Source organism: Syngnathus floridae, chromosome 20 (assembly GCF_059516105.1).
Source record: "Syngnathus floridae isolate MCC-2025c chromosome 20, RoL_Sflo_1.0, whole genome shotgun sequence".
Lineage (NCBI taxonomy): Eukaryota > Metazoa > Chordata > Actinopteri > Syngnathiformes > Syngnathidae > Syngnathus > Syngnathus floridae.
In genome coordinates this window covers 525297-540597 of record NC_142432.1, presented here as the reverse complement: position 1 = coordinate 540597, position 15301 = coordinate 525297, and the positions used below count along the sequence as shown (strand labels likewise).

At 50.0% G+C, this 15301-nt stretch overlaps 4 protein-coding genes across 5 annotated transcripts; 1 reads left to right on the top strand and 3 right to left on the bottom strand.

Annotated features, from left to right (window-relative positions):
- Positions 1-178: 178 nt before the first annotated feature.
- LOC148380598 (uncharacterized) lies at positions 179-2197 on the bottom strand. Its single transcript, XM_088364140.1, has 3 exons — positions 2023-2197; positions 1776-1850; positions 179-1682 (listed from the first exon to the last, which is right to left on the bottom strand). Exons 1-3 carry the CDS (start codon positions 2049-2051, stop codon positions 1325-1327), a joined length of 462 nt encoding a protein of 153 aa, XP_088220266.1. The 5' UTR covers positions 2052-2197; the 3' UTR covers positions 179-1324.
- A 360-nt stretch (positions 2198-2557) lies between these two features.
- lnx2a (ligand of numb-protein X 2a) lies at positions 2558-8774 on the top strand. Of its 2 annotated transcripts, XM_088363944.1 has the most exons (10): positions 2558-2746; positions 4567-5090; positions 5942-6165; positions 6230-6367; positions 6454-6653; positions 6768-7352; positions 7418-7595; positions 7701-7926; positions 7990-8148; positions 8206-8774. In XM_088363944.1, the coding sequence occupies exons 2-10, from the start codon at positions 4672-4674 to the stop codon at positions 8339-8341; spliced, it is 2265 nt and encodes a 754-aa protein (XP_088220070.1). In that variant the 5' UTR covers positions 2558-2746; positions 4567-4671; the 3' UTR covers positions 8342-8774. The 2 variants fall into 2 exon arrangements, with proteins under 2 accessions (XP_088220070.1, XP_088220071.1); XM_088363945.1 differs by lacking the exons at positions 2558-2746; positions 4567-5090 and adding an exon at positions 5215-5376.
- Positions 8767-10489, bottom strand: gtf3ab (general transcription factor IIIA, b). The gene is made up of 9 exons (XM_088363946.1): positions 10293-10489; positions 10127-10221; positions 9959-10055; positions 9768-9856; positions 9636-9709; positions 9489-9569; positions 9176-9408; positions 9064-9117; positions 8767-8992 (listed from the first exon to the last, which is right to left on the bottom strand). Exons 1-9 carry the CDS (start codon positions 10404-10406, stop codon positions 8867-8869), a joined length of 963 nt encoding a protein of 320 aa, XP_088220072.1. The 5' UTR covers positions 10407-10489; the 3' UTR covers positions 8767-8866.
- Positions 10490-13417: 2928 nt separating this feature from the next.
- Positions 13418-15071, bottom strand: rpl21 (ribosomal protein L21). Its single transcript, XM_088363931.1, has 6 exons — positions 14990-15071; positions 14454-14532; positions 14313-14374; positions 14068-14180; positions 13633-13783; positions 13418-13546 (listed from the first exon to the last, which is right to left on the bottom strand). Exons 2-6 carry the CDS (start codon positions 14518-14520, stop codon positions 13457-13459), a joined length of 483 nt encoding a protein of 160 aa, XP_088220057.1. The 5' UTR covers positions 14521-14532; positions 14990-15071; the 3' UTR covers positions 13418-13456.
- Between the last annotated feature and the right edge of the window lie 230 nt (positions 15072-15301).

The following is a 15301-nucleotide window of genomic DNA, read 5'->3' as shown; positions in this document are numbered from 1 at the left end:
GTGAGTTGGCTGGGAGGCCATCCATTGGCTGAGCGGAGCCTTCGCTAAATTGAACAAAGTCAATAGGGCCACGTGTTGACTCACTGCATTTATGTACAGCGAGCCTCGTTTTGTCATACAAAACACATATTGAAATGACAGGAAGTTAAAACGTCACAAAATAAGATGGGTAACAATGTTGAACAGTCCAAAGCAAAGTTCTTTTATTTACAATTTCTGTCATTAGCAGTGGCTTCAATTGGGAGTCAAGCGAATGGGAATGACGACACAAAAGAATGACGGTCAAGCAACAGACAATAAAACGAACATCCAATGTAAAATCGACCAAAAAGTTGCTGGTCAGTTCCACTTCTCGTTGGAGGATCCAATTCATAGGAATAGGAACATAAGACTGCAAAAGAAAAGCCGTACCACCGATGCCAAACTGTTCAAATGAGTTCTTTGTTCCCCCCAAAAAGTTGGTTCAGGCAGCTTTTCCCAAACCTTTTTGGCCAATTGTTAGGGCATGTGAGCGCATTAGACCGGCGCTGCGCTGCGCCGTGACGCCGATGTGGACGCCTCATTTAACAGCACTTAGCAGCTCCGAGGCGGCGCGCTCGCACCATGTTGACCGGCCATTAGTCTTGCTCTATGTACACTCGGCGTTAGGCCCCATTAAGCAAGGCCTCTCCTGGTTAATCGATTAAGCTGGAACTCAATTAGCGACTCGGCGTGTGGCGACTGCGAGCGCTTTCACGCGGTGACGCTTCCCGCAGTCTCTTCACTTACGGACGGACACGGTAACCCACTTCATCCCGACATCTGGATTTGGCCCTGTTTTACTGCTACTGCCAGTTTGTGAAGTTACAGTTGTTCAACAGAGACAATAAAGCGCTCAGCATGGTAATAGGGCACTCGCACACGCAATAAAAGAGTAAGTGACGCCAATCGGCGGCTGGCTGGACGGCGTTCATATTTGAACATCCTTTGGAAAAGGAAGGAAGTAGTTCAAAAGGAAGATATCTTCCACGTGGATAACGCGATTTACGAAGCGGACTTGACTTACGTGAAATAGTCACATCGACCCGACTACGTCAAACAATAAAACGTGTAAACAAGTCAGATGGCGGGAGCTCTTTGAACCATCTGTGTGTCCTCAAATGTTGCCAAAACACAGCATTGAAATGAAAAATGACATCAAGATCAGCACAAAATGGTGATTGGCGCCAATGTCCTCCCTGAGCTACTTAACTAGCACTTTCTTGTTTGAATGAGGCAAGAACCTAAAAAGGACGGGCGGTCGGGCGGGCGCTGTGGAAAATGGATCCACGATTGTTCCAGCGGACTAGTGGCCCGTCCTCGTCTTTGACGTTCGCCTGTCTTTTTCCGCCGAGTGTCCATCCGACGTCACGTCCCTCTCGCGCTCGCCCTTACGTCTGTGACTCCGCTCCCGCTCTCTGTCCCGCCTCTTGGCGTCGCCGCTGTAGATGTCCTCGCGATGATGATGATGATGCTTGCGCGAGTGTCCGCCGTCCCGTCTGGAGGGAGGCGACCGGCTGCGGCTCTTCCCACTGGGGGACCTCCGACTCGGACCGTGCGACGAGTGGCCCTCTTTGGGCTCGCCGGGCCTACGTTGCAGGCTTGTGGAACGCAGAGTGTTGAGAAGGAAGCGTTTGTTGGTGCCTCGCAATGGACATTTTAACCTGATTAGAAGGGAACACAAAGATGGTTTAAAAATGTGCTGTACCAGGTTGAAAGGTAATCCCCGATAGTGACGTCATTACCGGCGGACTCACCATCCTGCGGGGCCCATCGTCTCGGCTCTCAGCCGAGCCCTGTCGGTCTCCCTCAGGAGCTCCTCAACAGCACGTCTGCAACACACGCAGTCAAATCAGGCAAATGGGTCGAAAATTCGGAGGGATAACAAAGGGCGCAAAAAGCAAAAGAAGGAACCCAATGAGCTGAACGTGCGCCATTAGTAAGCCGACCCAAACTGGGCAAACAGCTAACGTGAAACGACACGGCAGCTATACTTATACGTACTTTTCCAATTCCTTCTCCTCTTCTGTCATAACAACGCGGTTGGTTGCAAGTCAAGCGATAAAGACTCCCTCAAATGGTTTGTTTGATTTTGGAGCGAAACGAACTGACAGCTTGTTTACGGCGCCGGGTCTTAGGTTGAAGGACCTGAAGGCAGTCAACATGATGCCTGATCGAAAACCCTTCACGGATTTGAGGACGTAAATATTCAATTTTGCTGAATTCTGCTGTCAATTTCAAAACAATTTTCATTTTATTAACTTGCAATGACAAAAAAAAACGCTCTGTGCAAAAAATAGTTACATTGTGAGCTAACTTATATTTATTTAAAATACAAAAAATAAAATAGAGAACTGAAACTCCTTTTCATAACAATCCTCCACAGAAACATTTAGGAATACTTGAGTGTTTGTACTATTTGTAGAATATTTTCTAAGCAATTCTATTAGGGGAACGTGGGTGTGCGCGCGTGTTATTGTTTTTAGTCCACGCAGGCATATTTACTCAAGCCGCCCCTGAAGTAGATGCGCGCGCTGCCTCCTTCCGATGATTGACAGCGGTGGGCGTTTACGTGCGGGTTCGCAGGGACGCCGCCAGTTTGCGGCGAGTGCGTGGATTTGAGGCGCGAGACGCCAACCATCGCATCCTTCCACCACCAGCACCACATCCACCTCTTCTCCCCCTTCTTGGTGCCGAGATGCAAGGCGCGGAGGAGCATCCCGATTAGGTAACATGACATTTGCATGCACGTCTACAATGTCACTTTGTGTATGCGTGTGCGTGTGTGCGTGTGTGTGCGTGTGTGTGTATGATGAGGCTCTCGGCTTTGCACTGGTGCTGAGGGCTTGTAGATGGAGTCAGACAGATGCTCACGTTTCCATCGTGACACTGCAGTGTCGGTGGCAGCCTGCAGGATGGAGGACAATGACAAAATGAGTATTGAAAAAAATGGTGATTTTGCAGGCCTGTTCATGTAAAGTAGACCAAAACAGCACAAAAAGGACCACAAAGATATGTTTTAAAAGGCTCAGATGACAAAGAGCAAAACGTATTATGGATTGTCGTGAGATTAGATTCGGTTTGACGGTTCATTGACGTAGGAAGGCGATGACACCAACCTTGGGATTAACTGAGAAATGTTCAAATCGGTGGCAAGCGACTCGTTGGTGTCTACAAGTGCGGTGCGGTGATGTCACAGCTTTGTTTTAAACAAAAACACAGGGAGCCTTGTGTCCTCATGCTTAATTCATGTCCAGCTGCGGGGATGGAGACACAAGCAGCCAGTCACATCCAAGGAGAAAGAAAGAGAGCATCCTTTAAAAAAAAAAAAGATGGAATAATTAACAGCCGGACCTTGGTAGCTAAGGAGACGGCGGAGACAGGTTGTCACGGGGACCGTAACCAGGGAGACGAGACAAAAAGAGACAGCGGCTTGGAAAAAGCGTGGTGGCAGGGAGGGAGAGAGGGAGGGAGGGAGGGAGGGAGGGATCATCATGTCATGCTTCTTCGGCACCCTGTGAATGTTATGCACCGTGGAAGAGAGCAGGCTCGGTGGCTTGGTACCCATCCCGGTCGCCATGGCGACAACAGGAGCTAATGAGAGGCAGACGAGTGTGGTTCAGCCAGCACGGCCTGGTGTTGGATGTGCGGGCATATCCACATGCTTCGGGAACATTCCACAGACCAAACACCTCACAATGGTTCTGTGAAAGAAAGAAAGAAAGAAAGAAAGAAAGAAAGAAAGAAAGAAAGAAAGAAAGAAAGAAAGAAAGAAGGCGCCTTTGATAAGTTGAGCTATTTCTGGTTTTGATCGCCAAGATTTCCACCCCATTAATCTCTTTCATGCGTCCCAGTCCCCCCTCTCTACGCTTTTTCTATACTCTTTTTGATCTGTTACACTGCTTTTCTCTTTTTATAGCTCTCCAATCTGCGAATGATTTTTAAAAGGGCAGTCTTGAAATGGACAAAATCAAATGCTTCATGTCTTCATATATGCTGCGTTATCCTCGTTAATGTCACTGTTGTCATCTGTGCAGTAGAGACGGCTTAGCTCTTTGCAAAGGATAAAGAATATATGACTGAGTACTGTTGTTTTAAAGGGCTCTATTGTCTGTTAGCATTAAGCTAGCGGGCCCAGCGTGTGATTGTTGTCACTCGCCACATGCCCAGTTAAGCACAAAAAAACACCTGGAGTGATCTGTTTTGGATGGTGGGGAGTAAAAAAATCCCTGAAAAATGTCCGACTCAATCTCCTTTGTCTTTCAGCCTCTTAAAAGCACGCTGCTTTCCCCTTTCTATTGCTTTCCCCTCATACTCAATCCCGGATAATTCCCTCCTGGTGGAATTGGAAGATTGCAGTGGGGCGAGAGCAAAAAGAGAGATTATACTGTCAGATTAGTGGACGGGAGCAGCGATACATAATCTCAACTGGGTGGGGGCTTTTGTGGCGTGCGAGCGAGCGACACACTGGGCTCACGTGCGCAAAGTATTTGCCGCCGCCAATAAATAAATGCCGGACGGGCGCACTTGTTGTTTTTCCCCAAACAGCTGTCGCGGCGGCCTGGCCTCTGTGATGCGTCATCATCGGCCGGGGGGGCGTCCGTCCTCGCCGCCAGCCCCGTGGTGACGCTTATGGGCTAGAAAGCCGGCGGGATGGGCAGCCCGGGTTGCGAGGCGGATCTCTCCGGGCCCGCCGCCGCCGCCGCCACCGAGCCCACCCCGGAGGCGCTGTGCTCCGAGTGCGGCCAGGTGCACCGCAGCCGGGAGAACCACCTGTACAACTACCGCTTGGAGGTGGACGACGACCTGGTGTGCCACATCTGCCTGCAGCCGCTGGTGCGCCCGCTGGACACGCCGTGCGGCCACACCTTCTGCGCCCGATGCCTGCGCAGCTTCCTGCAGGAGAGAGACTTTTGCCCGCTGGACCGAACGCGGCTGCAGCTGGCGGCGTGCCGCAGGTCCAGCATCCTGGTGCACAAGCTGTTGGACAAGCTGTCGGTCACGTGCCCGCTGACGCCGCTCTGCTCGCTCAGCATGCCCAGATGTGATCTGGAGGCGCACCTCAAACACAGGTGGGCGCTCAAAGTCATTCAAATTAGTCTTCTGGTTCTTCTCCATTGACATTCTTTGGCTCCTGGCCCATTTGGGCCAGGTGCTCCGATCCCTTGAAGAAGGTTGGGGGGGGGGGGGATTACAGGGCTGTAGGTCATGTGACGAGGGATTAGTAGCTCCCAAGTCATACAGTCATGAGTTGCTTGTTCTCACTTTTCTTCTGGCAAGCATGCTAAGTAACTTTAACACCAGAGATCTTTTCAATCACTTCTTCTGCGAGACGGCCAAGGGCAACCCCGGTTTGTGGTGAGTAGATGGCCAATGTCCGATCGGATGGTAACCTCTGATTAAATTGGAAGACTAGTCCAATGCTTTGCATGCATTTGAAGAAGTCGGTGTGGCCACCGCCGTCTTTTTGGGTTCCTTAGTTTCTCCAAAGTGATTTGCTTATTTTCTCCAGCTATGTTTTGGCGCTTCGCTCAAAGACGGTTTATCCGCTTGTCACTGAGCATCTTAAAGGGGATTTCCATGAACCGGCTAATGCTAACAAGCACTTCCAAGCTTTTCTGATTCGGCTCCTTTTTTGAAGCTTTTTCTTTCTGTCCCTTGCTCACACTCACTCGCTCCACACGCCTTCGATTTTGTCCAAAGAATCCGGCCGTAACCCAGAAACACCAATGGAGGCCTGCTTTGCTGGGATTAGCCCAACCTTTTTTAAATAAAGATCAGAGCTTCCCTCAGCGACTTAAAAGATCCAAGATAGTAACAGGAGTCGAGCGTCGCCGTTGTATAAGTGGACGGACTCCAGACGAGGTGATTAGAAGGGGAAAGTGACGAGCCGACCGACGTCTGCTCGGTGCCATTTCCCAAGGTGTCCAGGCACACGATGTCAGCAGACCAGCGTGGACGGCCCACGCAAGGAGAGCGTCGACGACCGGCCGGCGGTCAAAAGTCCTCCGCCGTCTCCTCGTTCGCCGCAGACCGACCTGGGCGACGGAACGTCCTCGCCGCCGCTGGGCAGCGACAACCCGCCGATGCGGACCGACGAGGCCGGCCTGGACAACCCCGCCTTCGAGGAGAGCACTGAGGAAGACAGTGAGTTAGTGCCAAAAATGTACGTATACAGAGTTGGTTTGGAATTGTGGTCTTTTATGTATAGGTGTGGTGGGGATGGAGTGCATCATCCCCAGGGTGAAGCGACCTCTCAGCAACCCCTGCATCCACCTCCTGCGCTCAGTCAGCTCCACTTCTTCTGGCTGGGACTGTCCCGAGTCTCCTCCTCTTTCCGCAGAAGAAGGTAGAATCAAGTTCAGCCGTTCGTTCGTTCGTTGGCTGGCTGGCCGGAGCGGGCGTTTCAGACGTCTTGCTTTGCCGCCCCGACAGGCTGCGTCAAGTTGCCGTCGCTCCCGGAAGGCGAGATAACGGCGGTGGAGGTGCACAGGGCCAACCCGTACGTGGAGCTGGGCATCAGCATCGTGGGCGGCAACGAGACGCCCCTCATCAACGTGGTCATCCAGGAAGTGTACCGGGATGGCGTGATTGCACGGGACGGAAGGCTGCTGGCGGGGGATCAGATACTCCAAGTGAGATGCTATTTCCCATCCCTCTCGCTGGGAGGGGTGCAAGGGACACCCAACACCGGCTTGCATGTCATAATGACCCCAAATTAAACGTTAACCCTGGCTTCGTCCGGCAAGGTGAACAACGTGGACATCAGCAACGTGCCGCACAGTTTTGCCCGCTCCACGCTGGCGCGACCGTGCACCACCCTGCAGCTGACCGTGCTTCGAGAACGCCGCTGCGCATCGCGGCCGCCGCCTTCCGCCGCCGCCGCCACCGTCCCCAACGCCCCCTGCTCCACCCCCGAGGGCAAGCCGCCGAGCCCCGTGTCGCTGAGGATCACCTTGCACAAGCGCGACTCGGCGGAGCAGCTGGGCATCAAGCTGGTGCGGCGGACCGACGAGTCCGGGGTCTTCGTGTTGGACCTGCTGGACGGGGGACTGGCGGCCAAAGACGGCCGACTGCGGGGCAACGACCGCGTTTTGGCCGTCAACGATCAGGACCTGCGCCACGGGACCCCGGAGCAGGCCGCGCAGATCATCCAGGCTAGCGGCGAGCGCGTGCACCTGCTGATCGGCCGAGCCAGCAAAGCCACTCCTCCGCCGCCTCCGCCGAAATCCAGCTCCACCAGAGATCTCTACTGCCTTGATCACTTCCTGCCTAACCACAGCACCAGCCCCAGCCCGTTGCCCTTGCACCTCTCCCGCACCAGCACGCACCGGGTAAACACATTTGACTGGAGCAGAATCTTTCGCAGCTGCCCGCCAGAATCTTTTGCCGTTTCCAGGACTTGTCCCAGTGTGTCACCTGCAAGGAGAAACACATCACTGTGAAGAAGGAGCCCCACGAATCTCTGGGCATGACGGTGGCGGGCGGGCGGGGCAGTAAGAGCGGAGAGCTGCCCATCTTCGTCACCAGCGTCCAACCGCACGGATGCTTGTCGAGGGACGGGAGAATCAAACGAGGTGAGAGCGCCCCCTCCGATGAAATTCAACGACCGATTGGCTTTCTGGAGGCGTAAAAAGCAGGACTGCCTCTTTTTCTAAGATGACATTCTTGCTTGATGTCAGGCGACGTCCTCCTGAGCATCAACGGCCAGGACCTGACCTACCTGAGCCACGGCGAGGCGGTGGGCACCCTGAAAGCCAGCGCCGCCTCGGCCTCGGTGCAGCTGCGCGTGCTGGAGGTGAGCATGGTGGAGGAGCGCCAGCGCGACCAGCTGCTGAATCACGCCCACGACGGCGAATTTGACGCCAACTGGTCGCCCTCCTGGGTCATGTGGCTGGGACTCCCCAGGTAGGAGGAAAGAAATGAGGGGCCAATTCCACAGAACTTGATTTGGGCTCATTTGGCCCGCAGTTCCTTGCACAGCAGCCACGAGATCGTCCTGCGGAGGAGCCACCCCGGCAGCTGGGGCTTCAGCATCGTGGGGGGCTACGAGGAGACCCACGGCAACCAGGCCTTCTTCATCAAGACCATCGTCCTCGGCACGCCCGCCTACTACGACGGCCGTCTCAAGTGAGTCGGACGCCCCTTTGATGACCTGCCATGACGTGTAACGCCTGACCTCTTCAGGTGCGGAGACATGATCGTGGCGGTCAACGGCCTGTCCACGGCGGGAATGAGCCACTCGGCGCTGGTCCCCATGCTGAAGGAACAGCGCAGCCGGGTGGCACTGACCGTCGTCTCTTGGCCCGGCAGCCTGGTGTAGAACAAAGTCGAGCGTGCCGTGCGGCCCGACTGTCCGTTGCTCCGCCGGGGATTTAAACCGGGACCAAAAAGCCAGGAGATTGTGCCACTGCTGTGCTCATGTCATCTTCACTCGAGCGCTTCCCGGGTGAGGGTTCAGTATCCTGTATTCATCTCCTTCCACCCACATTCACAAAGCGTTGTAGATTCCAGGGCTCCATTACAAAAAAGAAAAAATCATCACATTCAACACCAGCGATGGATCCAGCCGACTGAAATGAGGCCTCGTTTTAGAAAGCTGCCACGACCTGGGGCTCATCATGCACTCAGGCTCCATCACCATGGCGACCAGCTGCCCCATCGGCTGTAATTTTATACATGTGAATGTGTGTCCTTTTTGTTATAATAAATATTTCCTGAAAAAAAAACAAAAAAACAAGACGAGCGTCACTGAAGCCTTTGCAGTACTCTTGAGGTTTTATTTTTAAACTGAAAAAAAAAAAAAAAAAGAAAATGCCCAAACTGAAATTCTCTCGCCAACTTAGCCTCAAGATTTAAGGTCTTCTAAATCAATCTTGTGCAACTTGGCAGCAAGCTTGTTGGTCTCAGCACCTTGCAGCTTGGCCTGTGCGCCACTCCACGGTTGCTGCTGCTTCTTCCTAGGATACAACTTCTACAAGATAGAAAAAAAAAAAAAAGTCTTCTGCAAGCCTCAACCATGTATGGAAATGCGGTCGGTCTTGCCTTCAGCTTTTTCTTGAGAGGATCGTGTACCACTCCATGGCGCCACAGACTTTCCTAATAAAGAGGATTTATCATGAGGACTCCAGCATACTGTCCACAAGGTCCAGTTTACCTTCATGGTGAAGTTCTTGCTGCAGCCGGGGTACGCGCAACTGAAGGGCTTCTTCCCCTCGTGCTCCCCCTGGATGTGGATGTCCAGGTTGAAGCGGCGGGTAAAGGTCTTGGCGCAGCCTTCTTTCGGACACGGGAAGCTGGCCTTTTCCAGGGTGTGGCGGTGGAACACGTGCTGGCGCAGGAACCAGCTGTTTTTGAAGCGCTTCTCGCACGTCGGGCATGGCAGCTTAACTGCAGCAAAAAAAAAAAAAAAAAACTGAAAAGAAAAGAAAATACAAACTGTCGCAAGAAAAAACAACTGTCAACAATACCTTTGTGCTCCTTACGGTGCTTCTGATACTCGGACCACGTTTTTGCCACAAAGGGGCACAGCTCGTTTTCACAGGGGTAACCTTCAAGTCAGGTCAAGTTTGTAAACAAACATCTAGAAAGAAAACAGGATGCACTTCCAGACTGACCTTTATGCATTTTCTCGTGGTGCTTCAGCTTGCCAAGCGAGGGGAACTCCCGCGCACAGTCGTCCAAACCACAACTAAAAACGGAAAACAATCGAACAGTAGGCGTTCACGCGTCCGAGTGGGCGCTCTTACCGAAAAGGCAAACGGCCTTGATGGTTCCCCACGTGGGCCTTCAGCTGGTATTTCTTTTTGAAGCTACTTTGGCAGCCGTCTTGTGTACACTGAATAGGAAAACAAACATTACGTAGGTGGACAGGGCCTAATTGAGGAATTAGCTACTGCTGTGGGTGTGTCAACATTGACCCAAAAATTCAAAATTTGACTTTGTATCGCGTCTCCTCGTGCTGGTGCACTCGAGCAATGTGATTCTTTAAGCCGGCGTGTCGCAAAAACGCTTCAGAGCATCCATCTGTCGGGCACCTTAAAGACAAAAGCGGCAAACATCTCAGAGCTTCCATTTTGCATAAAAGAGGAGATGCCAAGGCTCTCACTTGTGTCGCTTCTCGCCACTGTGGTTGAGCTCATGCCTGGTGAGCGCATAGCGAGAGCAGAAACTTTTCTCGCAGCTCTCGCAGGAGAACGGTTTCTAGGTGGGGGGGGGACAAATTGAAAAAAATCTTCTATGGAAACACTGGATGAATCTTTCAGGTCACTTACCAATCCCGTGTGCTTGCACAGGTGGGCCTCGAGTTTCCACGACTTTGAGAACTCGGCCTTACACTCCAAAAACAAGCAGGTGTAACTTTTTGGACGTTGCAACTGCTCGCCCATCTTTTATAAGTAGCAAATATCAGATTGTGGTTGAGGATGCCAACAACAAAGGGTGTCATAAGAGGCAGGGCAATTACTGACCTCCACCTGTGCTTGATTTAAATTATTGGATCGAACCACTCTGGATGACAAAAAGGGGAGTCTAAATACGTATTTTATAAAAGATGCTGACATTGGCTTATAGTGGAAGAAGGTTGGCGTGGGTGCCATAGTTTCATTGTTGCTCAAGCATTGTAAAAGTCTTCCACTCTTTCATCCGCTTTGATTGATTGATTTCAGCTTTAAAAATGTCAGCCGTGACTCCACGGAGACGGCCGTCTGCGTTTCTCTCTCTCTCTCTCTCTACTTAATCTTATCGGCAGTCCAATATAGTTTTCTCGAGATCCTGGAAGAGTTGTCTCTCACGCACACGTACGCACGCAACAAAACTGGGAGTGAATGGAGCCTTCCAAAGTAAACATTGAACTTGACCTGACACAAACAGCATACATTCAAACATCAAATCAATGCATGCCAAGGACTGCATATGAATACGATCCAGACGTTTTTGCGGTCCGGCTCTGCCCCACAGTCGTATGGAGTTCCGCATTTTGGGGCCCCTACTGCCCCATTTGAATCAGTGGAGCACGGTACGAGCTCTGAAAGAATAAGAAGGTGAGCGAATTAAACAATGACAAGAAAACAAACAGCGGTGAGGAATTCCGCAGCGCTATCTTGCTGTCTAAACATCACCCTCTGCTCCCATGTGAAACCTTTTGACTGGCCGCTGTGAATGAGGCCTATTGAGAGCCTGTTGGACGTTACCTCAGTGCCCTCCCACGCTCCAGGTGAGCGCCGCGCAGCACCGGGGGGGGGGGGTCAGGCGACGCGCTTATCAGCATCATCCGGTCCCCATCCCCCAGCCCGGCCCGGCCCGGCCCGGCCCAGCCCAGCCCCTCCGCTGTCAGGCTGACAATCGATACACGCGGCGGCTCAGTATGCACACATACATACTATATGAGCCCCAATGTGCGATAAAGCCAGCTGGGCTGACACCACACCTAACACACACAGACACAGTGTGCACTCTGTTTGGCCCGTAGTGGGATTTCCTTCCGTCTTTGTCGCTACTCTAGATACACACCTCGCTCAAACACACACACACCCTTACATTTACTTCTACTTAAGCACGTCTATAAATTTGCATACAAATTGATATGGAGATTGATTGGCTGATATTAGCGCTTTAAAAAATCTGCAAAAATATACATATATGTATATATTCAAGATTTGAGAAAGAATATTGCGGCAGAGGGGTTAATATGTAACATGGCTGGTCGATGCAGCTGCTTGAAGCTGCTGGCTGAGCGCACAAGCTCAATCTGTTTGTGTGTGCGCGTGTCAAACGTGTGATTAAGTTCATACTCCACACGGCTTTTATCCAAATACCCCCCCCCCACACACACACACACACACACACACTTGTGTGTCCTCACCCTCTTCTCTTGTGTGTTTACTTCTTGTTCATTGAATAAGTAACCCCCCGTGAGTCATCAGGCAAAGGTGGACCTGTGAGCTGTTGTGAAGTGTCATTGACAAAAATATGATCTTTTTTTAGACTGGCTCATTCTATTGTAACATGGGTGCTGGTTTTTTTTTTTGTTCTTAATTCTTTTACAATAAATGAATTTAGGGAGAGTCTTTGCGTGAATATGAACCGCATGGATTCCTGGTCAGGTTTTGGCTTCATGAGAAGACAAGATGGTCCTACACGTAGCCCAAGTTATCAGTCCCTTCCTATCTCCAACACAAAAAGCAAAAATGCAGACACCCTGGATCAATATGAAGGGGCTTTGACTGCCAACTTGCTAGTTGATTAATTGCATTTTGTTTTCCCTTCTTTTTATCTTATCCCTCATCCTAATCTGTGACGATAACACTGAATTCCCTGACCTCGGGAGACCTTCAATGGAGGAAAACTTTGAAACAGGTTTTGGGGCCCATGAGAGTATTTGATGCCATTCTGAAAACAGACAAGGGGATCATTTTGTGCAGGTAACATTTCCATTTTAGAGACTCCATCTCCTTCAAGAGTCAAAAAAGGGTTCTTTATCGCATGCTCTAGCTTGGTGCTAATTTGTGTCAATATTGGATAAAGTACCAAGGTTGGAACAGATAAGCCATTTGTCACTTCAGCAGTCAAGCTTCTTGGGCATGCACTGATTAAACAAATGGTCCTCACACATGCAGAAAAACATTGGTAACATCCTTTTTATTGTAAACTAATTTGCAATTATGACTTTACTTGTTCCGAGGATCGTGGACGCCTTGGCAACCAAATGAATCAGATGAGTTAGCTACACAAAAAGTAATCGAGTAAAAAGTTAATTGTTATCACTTACTGTAGTACTACGAATAAACTGCAATGTGCAATGAAAACAACTCAAGAAAACAACCGACTCCCTCCGCCAGCCCAAAAACATTTATCTTGGTGCACACTGCCCTCTAGCGGACTTTATCTGGGATTACAGGTAGATCGACCGTTCCTGACGAAATGACGCAGCGTTTAATTGTTTTTAAAAATACTTTTGTGTTTGCTGTTAGCTACAGGTGGTATTTTAAAGTGCGTGCGCACTCTCTAAACAAGGTTGAGATGATGCATGACTTATTTCTCTGGTTTAAATGGACTTAATCTGAAAACCACAAGTTTTGTAAAAATAGATGTTAAACATTTTTGACATGCGTCTCGAAAATGCAAAACATACTTGGATCTCATAAGTATATAATTTAATTCCCATAACGACTAAGCATTTACAAAAACGACTTAGATTTTAGCAGTCTAACTAATCCCAAAATTATACAATTTGATCAGAAAAGATAAAAGTGCATCTCAAATCATTTTGGTTGCTTCCATATTACTCAAATCTAGTCACATTTATCACTAGATGAAGTGAAAACAAACCAAACAAAGCATCCCTTTGTGCTTTTCAAATAGATTTGTCATTGCAGACTCAAAAGAGAAGCCTGGGCAGTGACAGTTGTGTACAAACATTTTTATTTTAACATCCACTTTATGCCATGAACTCATAGGGGATGGGCTCGAGCAGCTGAGGCTGGTTCTTCTTGGTGCTGACAAAATGAGCCTCGCGGGGAGGAGCAGGCTGCAGACAAAATACATTGAGAGTTATCTCAAAACGCTTGAGATTGCCAACAACCCCACAAATGGCAGCTAGCTCCTCCTTCCTACCTGGCGCTTGACCTCGACCCAGGTGCCCTTCTGCTTGGCCTCCAGTTTCTTGCTGTCATTCTCTTTGACACGCTTCAGGAAGCTGGCGCGGCTCATTGAGTGTTTGACGTGCTCGATGCGCACATTGATCCTCTTGGCCAGGATCTTGCCCCTGCAGGCACAAAGCACCCAAACATTAAAAGACGGGGGGAATTTGCTCTTTTTAGCTTACTTGCGCCACAGCCCTGATTAAAATAATAATGAATGACCTGCCTACGTTAACTGTAACCCCCGCTAGCACCTCAGCTTCAACGAGATCGTCAAAGCCGATGATGCCGAGGGTCCGAGTGCTTTCCCCCACGCGAATGACGACAATGGACACGAAAAGTCCAAGTGGAAAGTGAACATGGGGTTGCAGAACCACTCGAGGCTTGTGTGTACTTGATGTGTACTTACTTGACCTGCTTGTTGACAATGACTCCGACAGCATGTTGGGTGACGTTGTAGACGCGCCCGGTCTTGCCGTGGTAGCATTTGTGCGGCATCCCCTTCTGAATGGTACCTGTGCCCTGGGGAGAACATGTGCACAAGCAGTCGCAATGTCAATCACCAATGACATGCATCATTTTCAATGTATACAAAATAATATTTGATTGGTGCACGGAAAACAAAGGTGAGTTATTTCCAGGTCAAATGCTTACCTTGATGTCAACAATGTCGCCCTTCTTGTAGATGCGCATGTAAGTAGACAGGGGAATCGGGCCTGTAAAATTGGAAAGAAACTCCGTGTAAACGTGCACGGCGTCCAGCGACCGACTGCCCAACTGCGGGAAACTACTCACCATGCTTGCGGAATTGCCTGCTGAACATGTACCTGGTCCCCCTCCTCTTGCCCCTGGTGTTCGTCATGATGCCTGATTACTGAGAAACAAAATAAAAGTAGATCTGAAATGTGCCTACGCGAACGCTTTCTACCCAGAAGTGACTGACAAGGATTTGACCCATTTACTCGTCGATTGAAACTACGCTCTATTGCTGTACATGTGGCAACAGTTCGGCGTCACATGCCGATACTTAGGACAATCGGAAAATGTTTGAGAAGACTGTGTAACACTGACAACTATCGCAATCAAACAGGTTACAAATGTCGAACGTGTCCGATGTGATCATGTTGCCTTCGAGGCCCGCACATGGATAACCACGCCGCAGCTCCGACTCCCATTTAAGCGGACATTACTATTTACTCCCGGTGAGTAGATAAGATATATTCACAACGATCGTACAACGGGGGTCTTGTGCGAGATACGTGGGTTCAAATGTCGATGAAACGGGAATGCGTGTGGGTGAAATTTGTGATTTTAACCGGAGAACATCTTACCCCCGGTCTCAACAAGATGGCGGGTACGGCGGAAAGAGAACTACGAGGACCTCAAACTCCGCCTTGCTGGCTGATACTCGGAGTAACGGGGCTACCCTGTGTAATTGCCTGAACAAAAAAGCCAATTTACAAAAGTAAGTAGATGACATTACTTCATTATAAAATGATCATTTCAAGATTCAAAATGTTTATTTATTACGTGCAAACGGTAACAGTGGGCAATACGATTCTTACTTTGCTTGTCTCCCTACACAAAGGGGGCGTTTATTGGCATGTAAACAAGAACAATGTAAAGTGATCTTTATTTGTGTC

Bases quoted from the DNA above. Each gene is read 5' to 3' on its own strand.
- LOC148380598 (XM_088364140.1), bottom strand. From the start codon at position 2,051: ATGACAGAAGAGGAGAAGGAATTGGAAAA. The intron at 1,851-2,022 runs GTACGTATAAGT...CGTGTGTTGCAG, and splicing joins GAGGAGAAGGAATTGGAAAA to ACGTGCTGTTGAGGAGCTCC. The intron at 1,683-1,775 runs GTGAGTCCGCCG...CCTTCTAATCAG, and splicing joins ACGATGGGCCCCGCAGGATG to GTTAAAATGTCCATTGCGAG.
- lnx2a (XM_088363944.1), top strand. From the start codon at position 4,672: ATGGGCAGCCCGGGTTGCGAGGCGGATCTCTCCGGGCCCGCCGCCGCC. The intron at 6,166-6,229 runs GTGAGTTAGTGC...TTTTATGTATAG, and splicing joins GGAGAGCACTGAGGAAGACA to GTGTGGTGGGGATGGAGTGC. The intron at 7,927-7,989 runs GTAGGAGGAAAG...TTTGGCCCGCAG, and splicing joins ATGTGGCTGGGACTCCCCAG to TTCCTTGCACAGCAGCCACG.
- gtf3ab (XM_088363946.1), bottom strand. From the start codon at position 10,406: ATGGGCGAGCAGTTGCAACGTCCAAAAAGTTACACCTGCTTGTTTTTG. The intron at 9,409-9,488 runs GTATTGTTGACA...TTTTTGCTGCAG, and splicing joins GCACCGTAAGGAGCACAAAG to TTAAGCTGCCATGCCCGACG. The intron at 9,118-9,175 runs GTAAACTGGACC...CCTCTTTATTAG, and splicing joins GCAAGAACTTCACCATGAAG to GAAAGTCTGTGGCGCCATGG.
- rpl21 (XM_088363931.1), bottom strand. From the start codon at position 14,520: ATGACGAACACCAGGGGCAAGAGGAGGGGGACCAGGTACATGTTCAGC. The intron at 14,375-14,453 runs GTGAGTAGTTTC...CCAATTTTACAG, and splicing joins CAGGCAATTCCGCAAGCATG to GCCCGATTCCCCTGTCTACT. The intron at 13,784-14,067 runs GTAAGTACACAT...TTGTGCCTGCAG, and splicing joins ATTGTCAACAAGCAGGTCAA to GGGCAAGATCCTGGCCAAGA.